At 40.8% G+C, this 15,964-nt stretch overlaps 1 protein-coding gene across 2 annotated transcripts in view; it reads right to left on the bottom strand.

Moving 5' to 3' along the window:
• Nucleotides 1–7,864: 7,864 nt before the first annotated feature.
• The window catches only part of cux1b (cut-like homeobox 1b), a 62,237-nt gene continuing 54,137 nt past the window's right edge, over nucleotides 7,865–15,964 (bottom strand). For both annotated transcript variants that reach the window (XM_061072769.1, XM_061072770.1), the window contains exons 15-22: nucleotides 11,450–11,653; nucleotides 10,401–10,507; nucleotides 10,147–10,263; nucleotides 9,925–10,008; nucleotides 9,494–9,550; nucleotides 9,150–9,230; nucleotides 8,980–9,044; nucleotides 7,865–8,852 (exon numbers count right to left, since the gene is read on the bottom strand). In XM_061072769.1, the coding sequence (XP_060928752.1) occupies nucleotides 8,804–8,852; nucleotides 8,980–9,044; nucleotides 9,150–9,230; nucleotides 9,494–9,550; nucleotides 9,925–10,008; nucleotides 10,147–10,263; nucleotides 10,401–10,507; nucleotides 11,450–11,653 (764 nt within the window). In that variant the 3' untranslated portion in view covers nucleotides 7,865–8,803. The remainder of the gene's footprint in view (nucleotides 8,853–8,979; nucleotides 9,045–9,149; nucleotides 9,231–9,493; nucleotides 9,551–9,924; nucleotides 10,009–10,146; nucleotides 10,264–10,400; nucleotides 10,508–11,449; nucleotides 11,654–15,964) is intronic.

Below are 15,964 nucleotides of genomic sequence, written 5' to 3'. Positions count from 1 at the left end.
CAGCAGCAGATAATGTGACTGAAATGTTGCCACTTTTATACGTCAGTTTGAACCCTGTCAAATCTTTCACTATCCAATCCCAGCAGTCTGTATGAACTGCCCACCAGTGTGTTTACGTACATGTACAGAACATAACCTTTTGTATTCAGGTATGTATCATTTCTATTCATCTACTTGTATCTCGGCCAACAAGCTGCTAAAAACCACAATCAGATTCTCTCTATGCATTATAATCCTTAAGGCTGATTTAGAGAGATAAGAACTATTAATAACATAATTATTCTATCATCTAGCTGTGAGTTATTGTCTTATTTGTATTTAAATTTGTTGGTTTGTTTGTCTGCAGGTTTGCACAAAATCTACTGAACCGATTTCCTCCGAAACTTTGTGGAGCAACCGAACATTGATCAAGATAGAACCCATACATTTTTTATATTTCTTATGTAAATTTCCTTGGCAGAGGCATATGCATTTCATTATTATTCAGTAAGACAAAAGTGTTTCTACAATTTCTCTTGTTCTCTGAAAGGTTCAGTTGTTACTCCCTTGTTTTCCACCTTATATGTACCAGAAGTAACTTATTGTATTTGTGCAAGAATGTATAACTACAAGAATGTAAAAAATGATGCTGTTAACTCCCATATCTGAATGAAATTAATTTCTGAAATGAACACAAGCCTGTATTGATATATAAACACATTTCAACTAAACCCTGGTTTTAAATCCAGCATACATCTGATACAGCATTTAAAACTAAGATCACAGATCAAGATCATTTCCACCTTCGTCAAAAGGTGTTTGTGGTGGAGTCACTGTCGTCACTTTTATTATCTGTAACGATGACGACAGAAATCTTTCAGCTGATTACTCTGGACTCAGAGGCAGAATAGAGTGAGGAGCAGCGTAATGAAACAAAAAGAGACCTGGGCCTTTTCTCCGTCTCTCTCCAGAGACCCTCGCTTCTTATTGATCCTCACACACTTCCTGCCGGAAGGATGAATCGACGGGAACCTCGGGGGGGCAGGGGCCACTTCAACCTCCTGCTCATCCACAAAACCGTCACTGTCTCTCTCTCTCTCACATCACCATTTGTTTTAGTCCCTAATGATTAAACCCCTCTGTCCAAACATCAAATCATCACACTTTCCTTTCCTAATTCCTCCAATCTCAACATTTATCAGTCCTCAAAGTTTTAACCTCTTCCTCTGTGCAGATGTACAGTAGAATCTGAGAGCAGAGCAGGAAACCATAAGAGAGAGAGCACACAAACAACATGGCCTCCTCGCCGGGTGTCATCGATCAGGAGTTCAAACGTAGACCAAATTTAGACTTCAGAGGGGTGGGGGGGCAGTTTAAAGAGAGGAGGGGAAAGAGAGACATGCTTTTGAGTTGATTTCCTGTGAAAGCATCTGAAGTGGTTGGGACGGAGATTGGCCTCCTGGGGCTGTTTGAGGATCAATGTGTCAGCCGGCTTTAATAAGAAACTGCTCCTCACTGTCTCCTGAGCGGGAAAAACTCAACTGAAGAGCACAGGCGACTCAGCCCAGACTTTAAATATAAAAACTGATCGACACCACGGCCGCGTTAGTCGAAAAGTTGAAAACTGGTGGGAGAATTTGAACGCTGCTAGAATCTGCTGCTTGTGAGGGAACACAATCATAAAAACTGAAACAAATCTACAGTTGTTTCAGACATGAATTTAACAAATCGGAAAAAATGACTTTTCATTTCACGTATAAAAACCCTCTTGCAAGGGGGCTGAAAGGAGAAGTTCGAGAAAAATGTTTGAACACATTTATATATTGTTGTGAGGCGTAATTAATAGGTTAATAGTCCAATTGATAAAAACTGTTTGGTTGTCATTTTGAAATGATTTTTAATATATGTGAATTATTCAGGATAAAGTTCCTACCTGGAAATCAATAACTCATGACAGATTATCGATGAACATTGATAAAGTGATAAACTACAGACGACAAAGCCATTATAAACGGAGCCTTATCAGATAGTAATGACAGCTTAATATCTATAATATTATGGGTAGCACAGTTTTGAACACATACACATTAATAAGATGGGGGTATCGTCAGTATACACCCCCCCCCCCCAAACACACACCCTACTCTTTATTTTGCACTGTGACTTTACCAAGTCACCCACAACCTCCTATCAGGTAAAGTGCAGTAACTATATTTAGATACCCAGAGACTCAGAAACCAACTGTAGCAGGTTGTGTGTGTGTTTAAAGTTGTGTAGTTGTGTAGTAAAGACTTGTTAACGTGTCCAACTTTTCCATCTGCAACATTTAGAGGTTTGTTTTGAACTTAAATTAAAATAAAAAGCGCATAAAAATGTCAGCTTCCTGCAGAGGCCTCAATTACCTTTTTTCACAAGATATATATGATTCGTTTTTTGTATAAGATAAATTAAATAATCTAATCAACTGAAAAGTAATGCTTGCAGATTTGGAGCTTTTGGGACCCGGCAGTTTCTGGGGACCACAGAGGGGCTGTTTCCCATTTAATATTAATTATCATTACATATTCAGTCTCAGCTCAGAGGTCCTGTTAGATCTGACCTCTCAGGTGACCTCCATCGTGGCTGAGTGCACGAGCTGGAGCTGAACTTGTGTCATGTGCTTCCTGTTTGGGGGGGTGGAGCCTGCATGGTTACAGATCTCCTCACACAGAGTCACAAGTGTCAGTCTGCCAGCTGAGTCACACCAGCCGTCACTCACAACTTCCACCGAGGTGACAAGAAATTAGCAGCGTGGATCCTCAGATGACCTGCTGGTGAAACGTGTGTGTGTGTGTGTGTGTGTGTGTGTGTGTGTGTGTGTGTGTATGTGTGAGAGTTTCTTCGTGTCACCCTGTACCTGAGGTCACGTCTCTTCTGCTGAGCTGGCAGGAGATGATGCATGATTGGAGCGGAGATGTCATCTGAGCCACTCTGGAACTCGGCCCGAGATCGCACAGTATCTTAAAGAACATTCTCATTGTTCACAGCTCGAGGAAACTGCAGCAGGAAGGAGAGCACGTCAGGAAGTCCTGTGCTGCAGATGATCCGTGAACTTATGATGTGTCAGGAAACACGATGGTGGAAGAACTGTCCTGTATCACGGTCACGGTGTTTCACATATAATGAATTACCCCTTACCAGATAGGACTTTACAAAAAACATATAAAGATCATATCAAATATGATTAATGCAGATTAAAGCTGTTAAATTCACCTCGACCTCAACAAGCTACATTATTGTAATGCAAGATATCAGGCATTAATATTCACTCTTTATAAAACAAATAACCTTGACATGACAAATACTTTAATTCGTTATACTTTTGCTACATTTGCTATAAATAACCTTTTAGATTTACTAAATGTATAATGCAGGCCATTATCTTGTAATCCATTTAAGATGAATTTAGATAATTATGTTTCAAGACAATTAATATGCTGTTTTTAATAAAATCTCAATATAATCTTGTGGATATAATACCATGCAGAAAGGTGTCACTATAAAAAGTATGATCAACTTCACAACCGGGGCTGTGAATTCTGTAATTTAAATCATGTTTTCTTTTCTTTCTACAGTGAATAAACAACATCCAAGCACTTGTCACTACCCATCACCTTCCCCAGGAGAGGTGAGAGAGAGGGAAGGCAGGTTGAGGGGGGGGGGGATTTAAGCGATGGGCTGGGGGGTCATGATGAGAGAGATCGGCTCCATGTCTCTGCGTCCTGATTGGCTGATGCAGGAACACGTGGCGGAGTGATTCAGCCGGACGACGTAAGAGCAAATCAGAGCACAGCTAAAGTGTTAGTGTGTGTGTGTAGGGGGGGGTGTTCGGTAAGGATCCACCTGACAAGAGGAAGCCTGTTTCCATGGCAACACCCCAGTGGGGGAGGGATGGGGTGATGTCGATTGGGGGGGTGGGGGGTGGCAGAGATGTTTCCAGAGAGACTAAAATGTTAGTGAATGATTTCTCCCAAATAAAATGAATGACACCTCTGAAACACAAACAGGCGCCAAAGAGTAACACACACACACACACACACTATTTGTATCCATGCAACAGTGCTGCGCTGCAGTTTCGGGCCCGAGCTACTTAGCAACACAAAGCCGAGAAATCCTGAATGGTGTGTTGGCTGAATGAAGTCGCTGAATGAGATTTTCTCAGCCGCAGAGACATGAATGAAGAGGATGCTGCTGAATGGGAGGAAGAAGAAGAAGAAAAAACATCGTACCTGTTGAGCCTCAGAAGGATTCACACTGGACCAAGTGTCTCATAACTCCTCTGTCAGCTCCACTGATCTGCAGCTCAGGAGGGAACAAACGCTCAAAGTCCCAAACTGGATTGTGCTTGATGTGGATCAGCAGAGTCAGCGATCACAAACATGTCCAGCAACAATAGCTAACTGTGGAAAATGAACCGAGGAATCTAGTTACCGTCACTGATCCGCCTGAAATAGAAGGTTTTCCTATTTTCTTATTTTCTATCACTACCAAGAGTTGGTATCGAGGTTTTAAATGGATAAAAAAAATAAGCTGTAGATTAAATCTGTAATGTGACTGGTTGCAGAAGTGCAGAAGCCCCAGGATGACACAAGGATTTACAATAAAAAAATTTAAAAAATTTGTAGCACTTAAATGGCACTCACCTATAGCACTTTGTAGTTTGGCTTTGTTGAAGAAAATTGTATTTTCTTGATTCTTGTTCTTCTGGGTTTGTACCCTCATGTTTGAATGCACTTATTGTAAGTCGCTCTGGATAAAAGCGTCAGCTAAATGAAATGTAATGTAATAATAGGATGCAGAGGTACCTCAAGAAGATACATTTTTGAATTATGCATGACGTCATATTCTAAAGTTCTTCTCAGATTGTTCATGACCTCACTTATTGTATTGTATGAGGGGATAAGCTTTAAATTAAAGTTGATGGATAAATATCGACATTTACCTTTGACTGCTCAGCAAATGTTTGTCATCTGTAGATACAATACGTTACCAAGCAATAAACCTAAGTTAAGTGAAAATCCCTCTTCCTGTTGTTGTGTTCCTTTGGAAACACACACACACACACACACAGTGCAGGGTAATACAACACATTTTTTGTTCCTCAGACTTTGTGACTTTCACATTGAATTTGAAATAAAACAATTGATTCTTTATCAAAATGCCATGTCTCACATAATTCAAAAGTAATTTGGAAGTACACAGACACACATGCACGTGTTACAACATTGACATCCAACACGATGTTTCTATAAACATGATCAAGTTAGAATTGGATCATAAATGTATTTTCCATCACAGATCGAATGCACCGGAGCACCGACCCTGAGGAAGAACGTGCGACCGTCCTGAGCACTCACAGTGTCGACTCTATGATGTTGTCATAGCAACATGAATCATTTCCCAGGTAAAGAATAGAAAATAATTAAAAAGAGAAATACTTGTTACCTGCAGCCTAAAAAAAAGCCTCTCACCATCATCAGGGTCAAAGATTTCACTGTTGACATTTAGGGAAATAATAACATTCAAACACAAATGTACCATTACAATCACAGAGGGAAACCTGTTTTAAGATCATCTGAAGTTGGCGACGCAAAACCGACAGAGACAAGAGGAGTCGGCTCAATAATTCATGTTCATATTGAAAACAGTAAACCTTACTGGGCCCAAACTGGAAATTAAAAATCGAGAGCGCTCCTGTCCACTAAGTGTCTCTCACAGTCTCAAAATAAACATGACAGGACAGAAAACCACTATAAAGCACTGAGTCATCAGAGCGCCGTCATTAAAGAAAGCTCAAGGCCCAAAGATCCGTCCGGGTGAAAGGACCGGTCCACCGCAGTAAAAATATAACATCAGGCCATTAGGCTTTACTTAAGACCTTTGTTACACGGATTGAGGTTGTTAATATTTATGGGGCTGTCGATGGAGAGGCCCGAGACGAAGGATATGGAGGAAGGAGAGAGAGAGAAGTGAAAAGGTGTGTATCTGTGTGTGTGTGTGTTGAAGTGTGGGGTCAGAGGTGAATGGCGCTCTGAAGGTCACGTGGAGGCTGCAAATGTGCTGAGTGATAAGCAAAATGAGGCTTAGGACAGATGGAGAAGTGGAGGACCAGGAGTGTGTATGAGTGTGTGTGTGTGTGTGTGTGTGTGTGTATGTGTGTGTGTGTGTGTCTCGTTAGTCTTTAATGGCTGCGAGCTGAGGTGCTCTTTAAGAGGAGGCCTTTCATGAATAATGCAGTCTAATTCAGTCGTACTCAGACGCAGCCCGGCGCTCAGTGGGAACGCCGAGGCCCCGGATCACTGATCAGCACATTCATTCCCTGTGTGTGTGTGTGTGTGTGTGTGTGTGTGTGTGTGTGTGTGTGTGTGTGTGTGTGTGTGTGTGTGTGTGTGTGTCAGTCACTTCCACCTCTTCCTCCTGGATCAGCTGTTAAACAGACCCGAGAGTGCTTCCTATCAGCCCATGCTTGTCTCTTTACCATCATGACTTATGTAAAAGTACAGGGAGACCATTGTCGTATTAAAAATCCAATAGAAGGAATAAAAACTCCATATTTGTGTCTTCCTCCTCCTGGCTACAGCTTCAAGCACCAATCAGCTTCATTCTCACTGAAGATATAAAGCTTTAAATATGGATTATCAATTAAACAGTGGCGACCGGTGCCGGGCGCAGTCTGCCTCTGCTGGGACCGGCCTCCTTTAACCCTCATAGGAACAGGGAGGAGAGTAATGGATGGATGTTTTCTTAAATATTTTAAAAAGACTAAGTAATCTAGTAAAAAAAAATAGGCACTTCAGTTTCTGGAGTGAATATTGCATTTACTGGGTCTATTTCCGGCTGCAGATTAATACGCATTAAAAGAAAAGTTGCTTTATTGGGTGAGTATTTCCAGCAACAGGACGGTGTAAATGGGATTAGAGTCCGTATTCTTTATGTAGAAACGTGTTCTCCAGTAGAACAATGAGGCTCATCCGTGAGTTTCTAGAAGCTTTTTAGAGCAAAAGAGGTAAAAGAAGAAAGAAGAAAGAAAAGGATGTAAGAAGAAAATATATGCAATACCTGTTAAAGTCTGAATTACTTCATGTTTTCAGTTCCCAAGTTTGACCATCAGATAAATGTAGAATATCATGAATCGCAAGACGTATTCTGGTCTACACCTCTATACAAATAAAGTTTAAGACCTTTTGAAACCAAAACTCAGTAGAGTTTACCTCTGCCAAGGCCCAACGGTGCCTGAATGAAACCACCTTTTTTAAAATTTGGATCTGCACCAAAATTCACACACTCCTAAATGGCAGCCCCCCATCAAGATCCATGAATTGTTTTCTGAGGAATCAACGAAATTATAAAAAAAACCTCAAAATGTTTAAGAGTGACAGAAAATTCCTGTACCTGCACCAAATATAACAGGTTCTTCTTCCCTGACTCAAACCACATCCTTCCACCAAGTTTCATGATGATCCATTGAGTCGTTTTTGTGTAGCACTGCTAACTAACACACAAACAAACGCACAACATCAACATCCCCTCCTTAATTGAAGTAATGGAATTTAAGACCAAACCTGCGATGGGAAATACAAAAAGTGTAAATCTACTTCTTCCAAACCCATCTGTGTCTGTTTGACTTCACCAACTTGATCCCCACTGTCCCAAGTTTGAAAGACTTAAACAGAAACAGATCAACTCCCCGGCTCAAACATCAAACGGTCTGTCAGAGTAGAGACATTTTCACTGTGACCTTTTGCAGTAAAAAATAAATTAGGACCCATCCAACGTGAATTAAAGCCTGTTTAAGAATTGTGTCATGTGCAAACTGTGAACCCAATAGAAACAATACGAGGACAGATAACTGCATAGTCTTTATTTTGAATAGATCTGAAAGAGAGAAGCAAGCAGGAGAACATGCACATGTCATTTATCTTGGACACTAGGATCACAGACAGTCACCACTGATGAACCACTGCTGCAGCGATCATCTATCTGGAGGAAGGATGATCAGTGATCAGCAAGTGAACAGCAACAAGGAGGATTCAAGACATTAAACTGTACTTATCAATTAATCAATAATATTAGTCTCTTAAGTAGAGAAAATCTGAACTGGAATTAAAACAAAAAAACTATTCCACCACTTTATCTTCTTAAAGTAACCACCTCTTCCACCATAACCATCATAGACAAATCATAAAAGTCCCCATTTAAACAAAAAGTCTAATGTTATATGTTTCACCTTAAAACTTAATATCAACTGACCTCTGTCAGTTTCTGTTTTATTTTAAATCACTTTAGAGATTATATGTGTGTGCATGTATGAACAGTGGAGTCACTGTATTGTAGTGTGTCACACATCGATGGTGATTGTTATATTATGATAATACAGCTCTTAAACAACTATTTCTTTAATGATTATATTCCCTATTTATTCTAAATTCCAGTATGACTCAGAAATCAACACATCAAGGCTCCAGTACTTTGGTCCCTTTGGTAATTAAATCTTAACTTCATTAAACTTCTGCAACAACAGCACATTAAGGACTAGTGATTGGCTTTCAGCATCATGTCGATCTAAGATGCTTCAGTTAAAGTTTTACTAATAAATCCACCAATCAAAGGTCAAGAAGCTGGAAATGATAAAAGAAAATTCTCTGTTGGAATCGATCAACCGTTTGATGAACAGTTTACAGCCCTCAGCTGCCCCCTAGTGGAGATGTGAGCTTCAGTTTCCATCATTAAGTAAACTGCTGCTGAATGTTGGATCAGCCTCATCTCACAGTCACTGTGGCTTCGCCTACAGGTTCTGATCGTTCTCGTGGAAACGGTGGATGTGGTCAGAGTACCTTGGAGAACACAGAAAATAAGGAACATTAATCCACTTGTAAGGATTTAAACGACACATTGAGTTCACACAGGATATAAAACCCGGACGACTCCAGGGTCACTTCCAGCTGCCGGGTGCTCACTCACTTTTTGGCGCAGAAAGCGGAGCAGTCTCTGCCGATGCTCTCGCTCCAGGCCGTCTTGTACAGAACCTGAAAGATCACAGGGGACGATTCAGTTCAGTTTGTCTCAAGCTGAACACACAGAATGATTCAAGGCGTTCAAGAAGCTCCTCGTATTTAGAGATTAGAACTCACCAGGAAGACCAAGCAGTGCAGGAACAGGGTGTAGAAGAAAGCTATGGTCCGGGCCACTTTGTTGGAGAGAATCACTCGTCCCTAAAGAGACAAAACCAAACGATCAGATCAGGAGTGTGGACGACAAACCAGATTTCAGACAAATATTTGAAAGTGATATTTGGGTCAGGTTCAGTTGAATTTCTATCCTGCATGTGTCTGGCTCAGGTCGGGTTCGGACAGGGGATTTTTCACGGGGTCAGTTCGAACAGAAAAGTAAAGCCTGAGATGCACTCTAGTACGTGTGTGTGTGTCTGTTAGTGTGTGAGTGTGTGTGTGTGTGTGTGTGTGAGAGTGAGTGTTACCAGGCTCAGAGTTGCCTTGTCCCAGGGGCTGAGGCTCAGGTATCGGCGCTGACGCTCCTGAAAACAAACAGCAGTTAACCTCAACTAATGTTCATCATCTTTGGAAATTGTGAACAACTCAAAAACATTGTGTAAAAATAGTAAAATAAAAACACATTTAGATGATTTTACATTTCCCAGAATTACTTTCAGTGAAGCACAAAACTCCTCCTCAACCAGTATATACTACGTATCTGGATGAATTCTGCACGTCAGAACTAAATGCAGAATCCAAATAAGATTTTTTAATTATGCTGTTCTGACACGTAATTATAAATAAAGCTCCATTGTCACTGTATTGGAAATATCCCATCATTCATGTATAGTCAGCATATGAACTACAAAACAAAGCAGGAAATTGGCAGGTTGATGATTGGTGTGTTGTCTATCACCTTCTTGCTGAAGGAGGCGAATGGATCCAGTCTCTCCTCGTACTGGGAGGAGTAACGCATGACGGTGTCGTCACTGCCTCCAGCCTGCGACACACAGAAAACACACAGAGCGAAATGTCACTCCCAAGTATCTCAGGAAGTTAGATTCCATACGATCGTGATATTTAAACCTTGAGTGTCACACATGTCGATCTCAGTCACACAGACACTCACGATACACACCTTGCTGGGGTAGCTCTGCAGGAACTTGATTTTCTCATAGAGTTTGATGTTGTCGGCTCTCAGGCTGTCCAGCTCGGTCTGCAGGGCCTGCATGGTCTGCTGCAGGGAGCGGTTCTCCTGCAGGGCACACAGGAAGCACATGGACCAGAAATGAGCTCTCCCACAATACAACAGTGTGTGTGTGTGTGTGTGTGTGTGTGTGTGTGTGTGTGTGTGAGTGTGTGTGAGTGTGTGAGAGAGGGATCGTGACTCACAACTTCCAGCTCCTGGTTGCGGGAACGGAACCTCTCCCTCTGGCTGGAGATGATGGAGAGCAGCGAGTCCATCTGGCCCTGAGGAAGCTCGGGATGTGGGCTCACACCTGAGGGGGGGGAAAGAACAGATAACACAACACTTAGAGCCAATAAATCACTCTCCTCTATTTATATGCAGATATTGTATGATCAATTGTATCTCGAAAATGGGTAAATTGTTGTTAATCTGTTTCACTATCAGACAGATGGTGAGAGTCTAACTCCATTTGAACTGGACACACTCCCTCTAATCTGACGACTGACATATGTTAACGAACTGCCTCAAATACAGAGTCTGAATCAGAAGGTTATCTCATTACATCCAAATTCAGTATTTTCAGTTTTATGCCCATGAGACCTGAAACGGCATCAATGAGCTTTAATCTCTTTTGGCATTTAGACTGTTCAATGTGGAAATTTACCAAAGCTGGAATATGTATTAAAACAGTTTATCTTACCCCTTTTAATTTACAGTCAAGGAAAAACATTTTCAAATATTTATTCTGAATATTTAACTTTGGGATTCACATCATCTTTTTTTGGTCTTCCCATGATATTTTGTATTTAGCCGAAAAGGAAAATAATTCCAATGAGCAGACAATTAAAACAACCCTGAGGATTTTCACCTGAACAGTATATTAACTGTTAAAGGTCCCAAAAGCTATTTTATCATTAGCTTCTCGCTATGATTAATGGTGTTTTATATGAACATGGTGCATTCTAACAAAAAATACGTAATTTCTCTGCTGCAGAACCAAATAAATTCTCCCGAGATCAGAGGAATAATCAGAGAATAATTCATGTGTTTGCGATTTGGGGCAGATCAAAATAGAAATGTGGATCTAGTGGATTTAGATGTGGTTTCATGAGAGGACTGTCCAGCCGTGGTGGAGGACTGAGCTCTTCAGGTGCCATTCAAACATTTTACTAACAAAGCCAACTTGAGGTTTCTATCTCTGAACATTTCAAATTTCCTCCTTGTACTCCAACTTGTCTTTAACTCTACGTACCAGAAAACATTGCGCCGGCCTCTTTGATCGGATCAGGAATGTCCCCCATGTTGGTGACCTCCGACCCGTCGGCGTCGGGGCGAGTCAGGGAGGACATGGACTGGATGGTGCCCAGGTCGTGCTCCAGCTTCAGAATCAGCTCCTTCTGCTCGGCGCTGGTACGCACCGCAGACGAGAACTCCACCTGCAGCTCTGCATAGCGGCCTGTAGGGGGCGGAGGAAAGATGAAGAGAGTTTAAAAATCATATTTTTTCATTGTACGATTTGTTTTTGTTTTAATTTTATTTTAAGTTTTCAAACATCTCACCTGTGGCAGCAGCAAAAGGCAGAAGAAATCCAATATCATGAAAACCTATGTAGACCCCACCTCCCTACTCATCTCTTTCTCTGAGAATACTTATTAAACAGAACCATCCACATGTGAGAAGAAAAAAAACTACCACAGTACACTTTTAGTATTTGTATAAAAGAGATTTACTTCAATTATCACACCTAGGGTGCATGTGAATAATAATGATGATGAATCAAATGTCAATCATAACAAATACATTGTGAACGTTTCATACAGTGATATTGCTTTTCAATGTTGTAGAAGGGACTGTTTTACAGTGCTGAGAACAGACAACATGATACGTTTAGTAAATAGAAAGATAAAGAAAACGATGATACATGAGGGGGAAACAAAAGGGAGGGAGAACCCCGAAGGACAAAAAAAGAAGCATCTCAGGAGTGACAGAAGTGCTCGGGAAACAACATTTAAAATAAAAAAAACAACATCTTTAACCATCCCTTTACAGTCATGCAGCCTTTTGTACTACAACACACACGTACGCGCACACACTCACAAAAATAAGCAGTGGGACAGGTTATTACGAGAATTATTACTTCCACATTGTTGATGATAAGCTGTGAAATATCATCGTCAAACACTCTGAACTTGATAAAGCCTCAACAAGCATCTTAAAGCTTTCCAAACAGGGGGTGTGGGGGGGGTGAAGATCTCCCCGGGTCATTTGGTTGTCAGACTACACTGTGGTTTAAGCTATGGGGTGAACTGAAGCGACGACACTAGGTAGCAACAAACAGAGAGAAAACTGTCAGCAACCTTTCGACAGAGGTGGAGAACTATTTCACCATTTGGCTTTTTGCTTCCTCTTTTTTTTTTTTCTTCTTTTCTTTTTAAAGTCTTGTGAGTTTTTCGCTGAAATGTTTTTATCGTTCCAGAGTCGAACGTTGTACAGTCGATGGGGGGAGAAAAACCGAGAGGAGATAAAGAGGAAATGGTTTAAGACTTAAAAAAATCAGCCGGATACAATGTAACAGGTGAGCGGGGGGGAAAAAACAAAAAGCACGTGAGTAAAGTGGAGAATGGGGGGGGAGGGGGGTTAGAGGATGAGTGTATTGTGCTGTGTTGTGTGTGTATGTATTACTGAGTGTGCTATGCATACAGCACCACTGATTTGGAAAGTGTTTCCTTACAAAACCCACTTCATAAGATATATTCTAAAAGTATTACAAAAAACATCTGAGGTTTTTTTTTCTTTTCTTTCATTTTTTTTTCCTGAATATGGTGACCAGTGCTGCTGTTCGGGCTTCCATTACAACTAATATGTCAAATGAATAACCACTACTTCAACAGATCATACAGTAAAGCTTTACGACTTCAGAAAACATGATATGATATACAGCATCTGTTACACCTTTACAATGTTATTCAACAGTGTATAGAATCATCTGATTTAAATTTGTAGAAAAATATCTGTGGATCATGGAAAAGTCCTGAATCGTCCCTTCTCTCCTCCTGCCTTCGAACAAAAAGCATACTGTGACAATAGTGAATCAATAGCTACTTGATCGACCGTATTTACACGTCTCTTTTCCAAATAACCATTAGAATTGGCACACGTCATTATCAATACCTGTAGTGCCGTTATTAATGTCACAGCAAACCTGACACAAACAGAAAAATACAAAATGCCCTATGAAATAAATTCAGTGTTATTACAGTGTACGCTGTTTCTGCATGCTTCCTCCTTCATTCGATGCTCTGGCCTTTCCTCGCCGCTAGTTAGGTTATGTACAACGTAAGAAATGCATTGTGGGAAAACAACTGTCTGAAATAAGACCCGGACCGGAACGCGTCTGCAGGTCAGTCATAAGGATACACGAGCTTGTTTTTTCTCATTTTTTTTTTTTTAACGGTTTCACTGCACTCCAGCAATTATATACAACCCTCTGCGGAGGGCTGAGGAAAAGTTGACTTTTAAGTACCACTACGAAGTGTGCGAGAAATGAATTTCGGATCAGGACGAGTTATGGAGAAATCAGGCGAAGTCGTCTACATCTAATGACATCACAAGTTTGTTGCCCTGCTTGGCAGTTAAAGGCACAAATCTGATGATCTCACGTGGTTTAGGTGAGTTTGGATCTGGCTATAAAATGGCTGATGGGTTAAGTGCTTTTACTTTACAGGAGCTATTCATCACCATAAAACATACTGTGGTTGTCCAGTCCGAGCTCGTCCGACAGAAGGCAGCGAGCCTTCCTTATTCTGCAGGAAGCCTGACGTGTTTTACATCCGTCGTCCACAGGAAGAGTCAAAGTTTGAGGAGTTTTTAGGAATTATTAGATGCATCAGAAAATCCAATTTTAACAAATGCATCTTAATGCAGTGCAATGAGATTATCAGTAACTTTTGAATATATCAGGATATAGATTCAGGGAAAGCGGAGGTTTGAGGATGGACCGAGATAAAAACTCATAATATCTACAAGTGTACAGGACAATGTTTCTGTCTATAGTTTGAAATGAGGGGGCAGCTGTATTCAGTTCATCGTGTAGAAAACAGGGGGACAGCGATCTTATGCTTGAATATTTCTTTTTTTTTAGTGTTCGGATGCGGATAAGAGTCTGTGCTTGGTTCACAACCACTTTTTTAAAAAAGGCAAACATTTCCCAGGATCCCAGGACCGCGCTCTGCTGTAGTGTTTACAGACCCTGTCCACGGTTAAGTCTTCAAAAAAGATCCTAATAAGTGCTTTGTTACGGACTGCAATAGAAATTCTGCATAATCATAGGCTGGCTATCTCGCCTCAATCTGGCGCAGCACACCTGCCAGCTGGTACACTTCTCTAATCTCAATTTGGCAGATATGACCTCTTTCAAGTTTAACACGCGTTCTCAAGTTTAGGTTAATTTCATTTGACCTGATGGACAAAGTGTACACACTTGGACCTGTTTGTGACGTCGATGTGATTAACGCGCGGTCGAACTCTTAAAGAAAGCTGCATGCCCTGCCGAGCGTTAGTGTCGGGCTTGCCCAAGAAACAGCCAAATAAAAAGTTTAAAAAAACGTGATCGGAAAATAGAAAACAGGAAAAGAGATATGCTATCATATATCCACTGATCTTGATATGTCCTTTGATTCTCTAGCTAGCAATTTAAGAGCATAACTGTCGTGGTAAAAGCTTAATGCTTATGGGAGCATGGACTGTAGCAAACACATTTTTTCAAAGCTATTGAAATGACACTAAACTTTAGGATTCATGAATATACAAACAAATGAGAACTAGTACATCTTTGTAAATATTAACCAATACTGCCGGCAGTCTATACGTCTAATAAAAATGTTACTTGCCCTCAGGAACAGTATAATCCCTTAAAAAATAGACAACTCAAATGATAAGACATTAAATGAAAAATACAGCACCTATAAATAAGCAGAATAAAAACCAAACTATAAATGCAAAATAGCAATAAAACCAAGCTACAGTAAATCATAGTATTACACTACTTTGTGATAAGATTAATGTAATGGTAACGCATCAAACAGCTTAAAGAAGGGTGTCAGTTGTGCACTAGTAGTGTGTGCAAGTAGATACGAAATATGACCCCACTCATTGGAAACACGAGACACTCCGCAGTCGCACACACTTGTGCACACGCGACGAGCATGCGTGTACATGCACCCTCGCAGACGCACATTCTTACACACACAGACACAAACACACACACACAAAGGGGAGGCAGTGGGCTGACAGGCACTGAGGGCTTGTGTGGGGCAGGGAGGAGGTGATATGCCTTAGAATTTGTAGTGTATACAGTAGAATTCAATGCAAAAAGACTTAACATCCCTGGATCCAGGATCAGACCGGAGGAGAGTGGAAACTGCTCGCACCAGGATTGTGGTGAATTCACTTTGACGGCGATCGACAGAAACGACAGATTCATCAAGTTCTGTACATTGCAATTCATTTCCATAAAACTGTCTCTGGTCTTTCTTTTTTTTTCAGTCATGAATTTCATTATTATTAATCTACTTCTCAAATTTAACTCTGAGTGAATTGACCTCGACCCTGACTTTAATGCAGGCAAATACAAATACTAACACACAGACGGATGCGCACACACTCTTCCTGATTTGGCCTATAAAAAGATGTGTGTTTGTGAACAGAGAAAATTTGTCGGTGGTGCACATACACACACAAACGTTCACACACAAACACTCTCACACAC

Source organism: Limanda limanda, chromosome 6, assembly GCF_963576545.1.
Source record: "Limanda limanda chromosome 6, fLimLim1.1, whole genome shotgun sequence".
Lineage (NCBI taxonomy): Eukaryota > Metazoa > Chordata > Actinopteri > Pleuronectiformes > Pleuronectidae > Limanda > Limanda limanda.
Note: the sequence above shows the minus strand (reverse complement) of the source record. Positions and strands in the feature narration are given on the sequence as shown.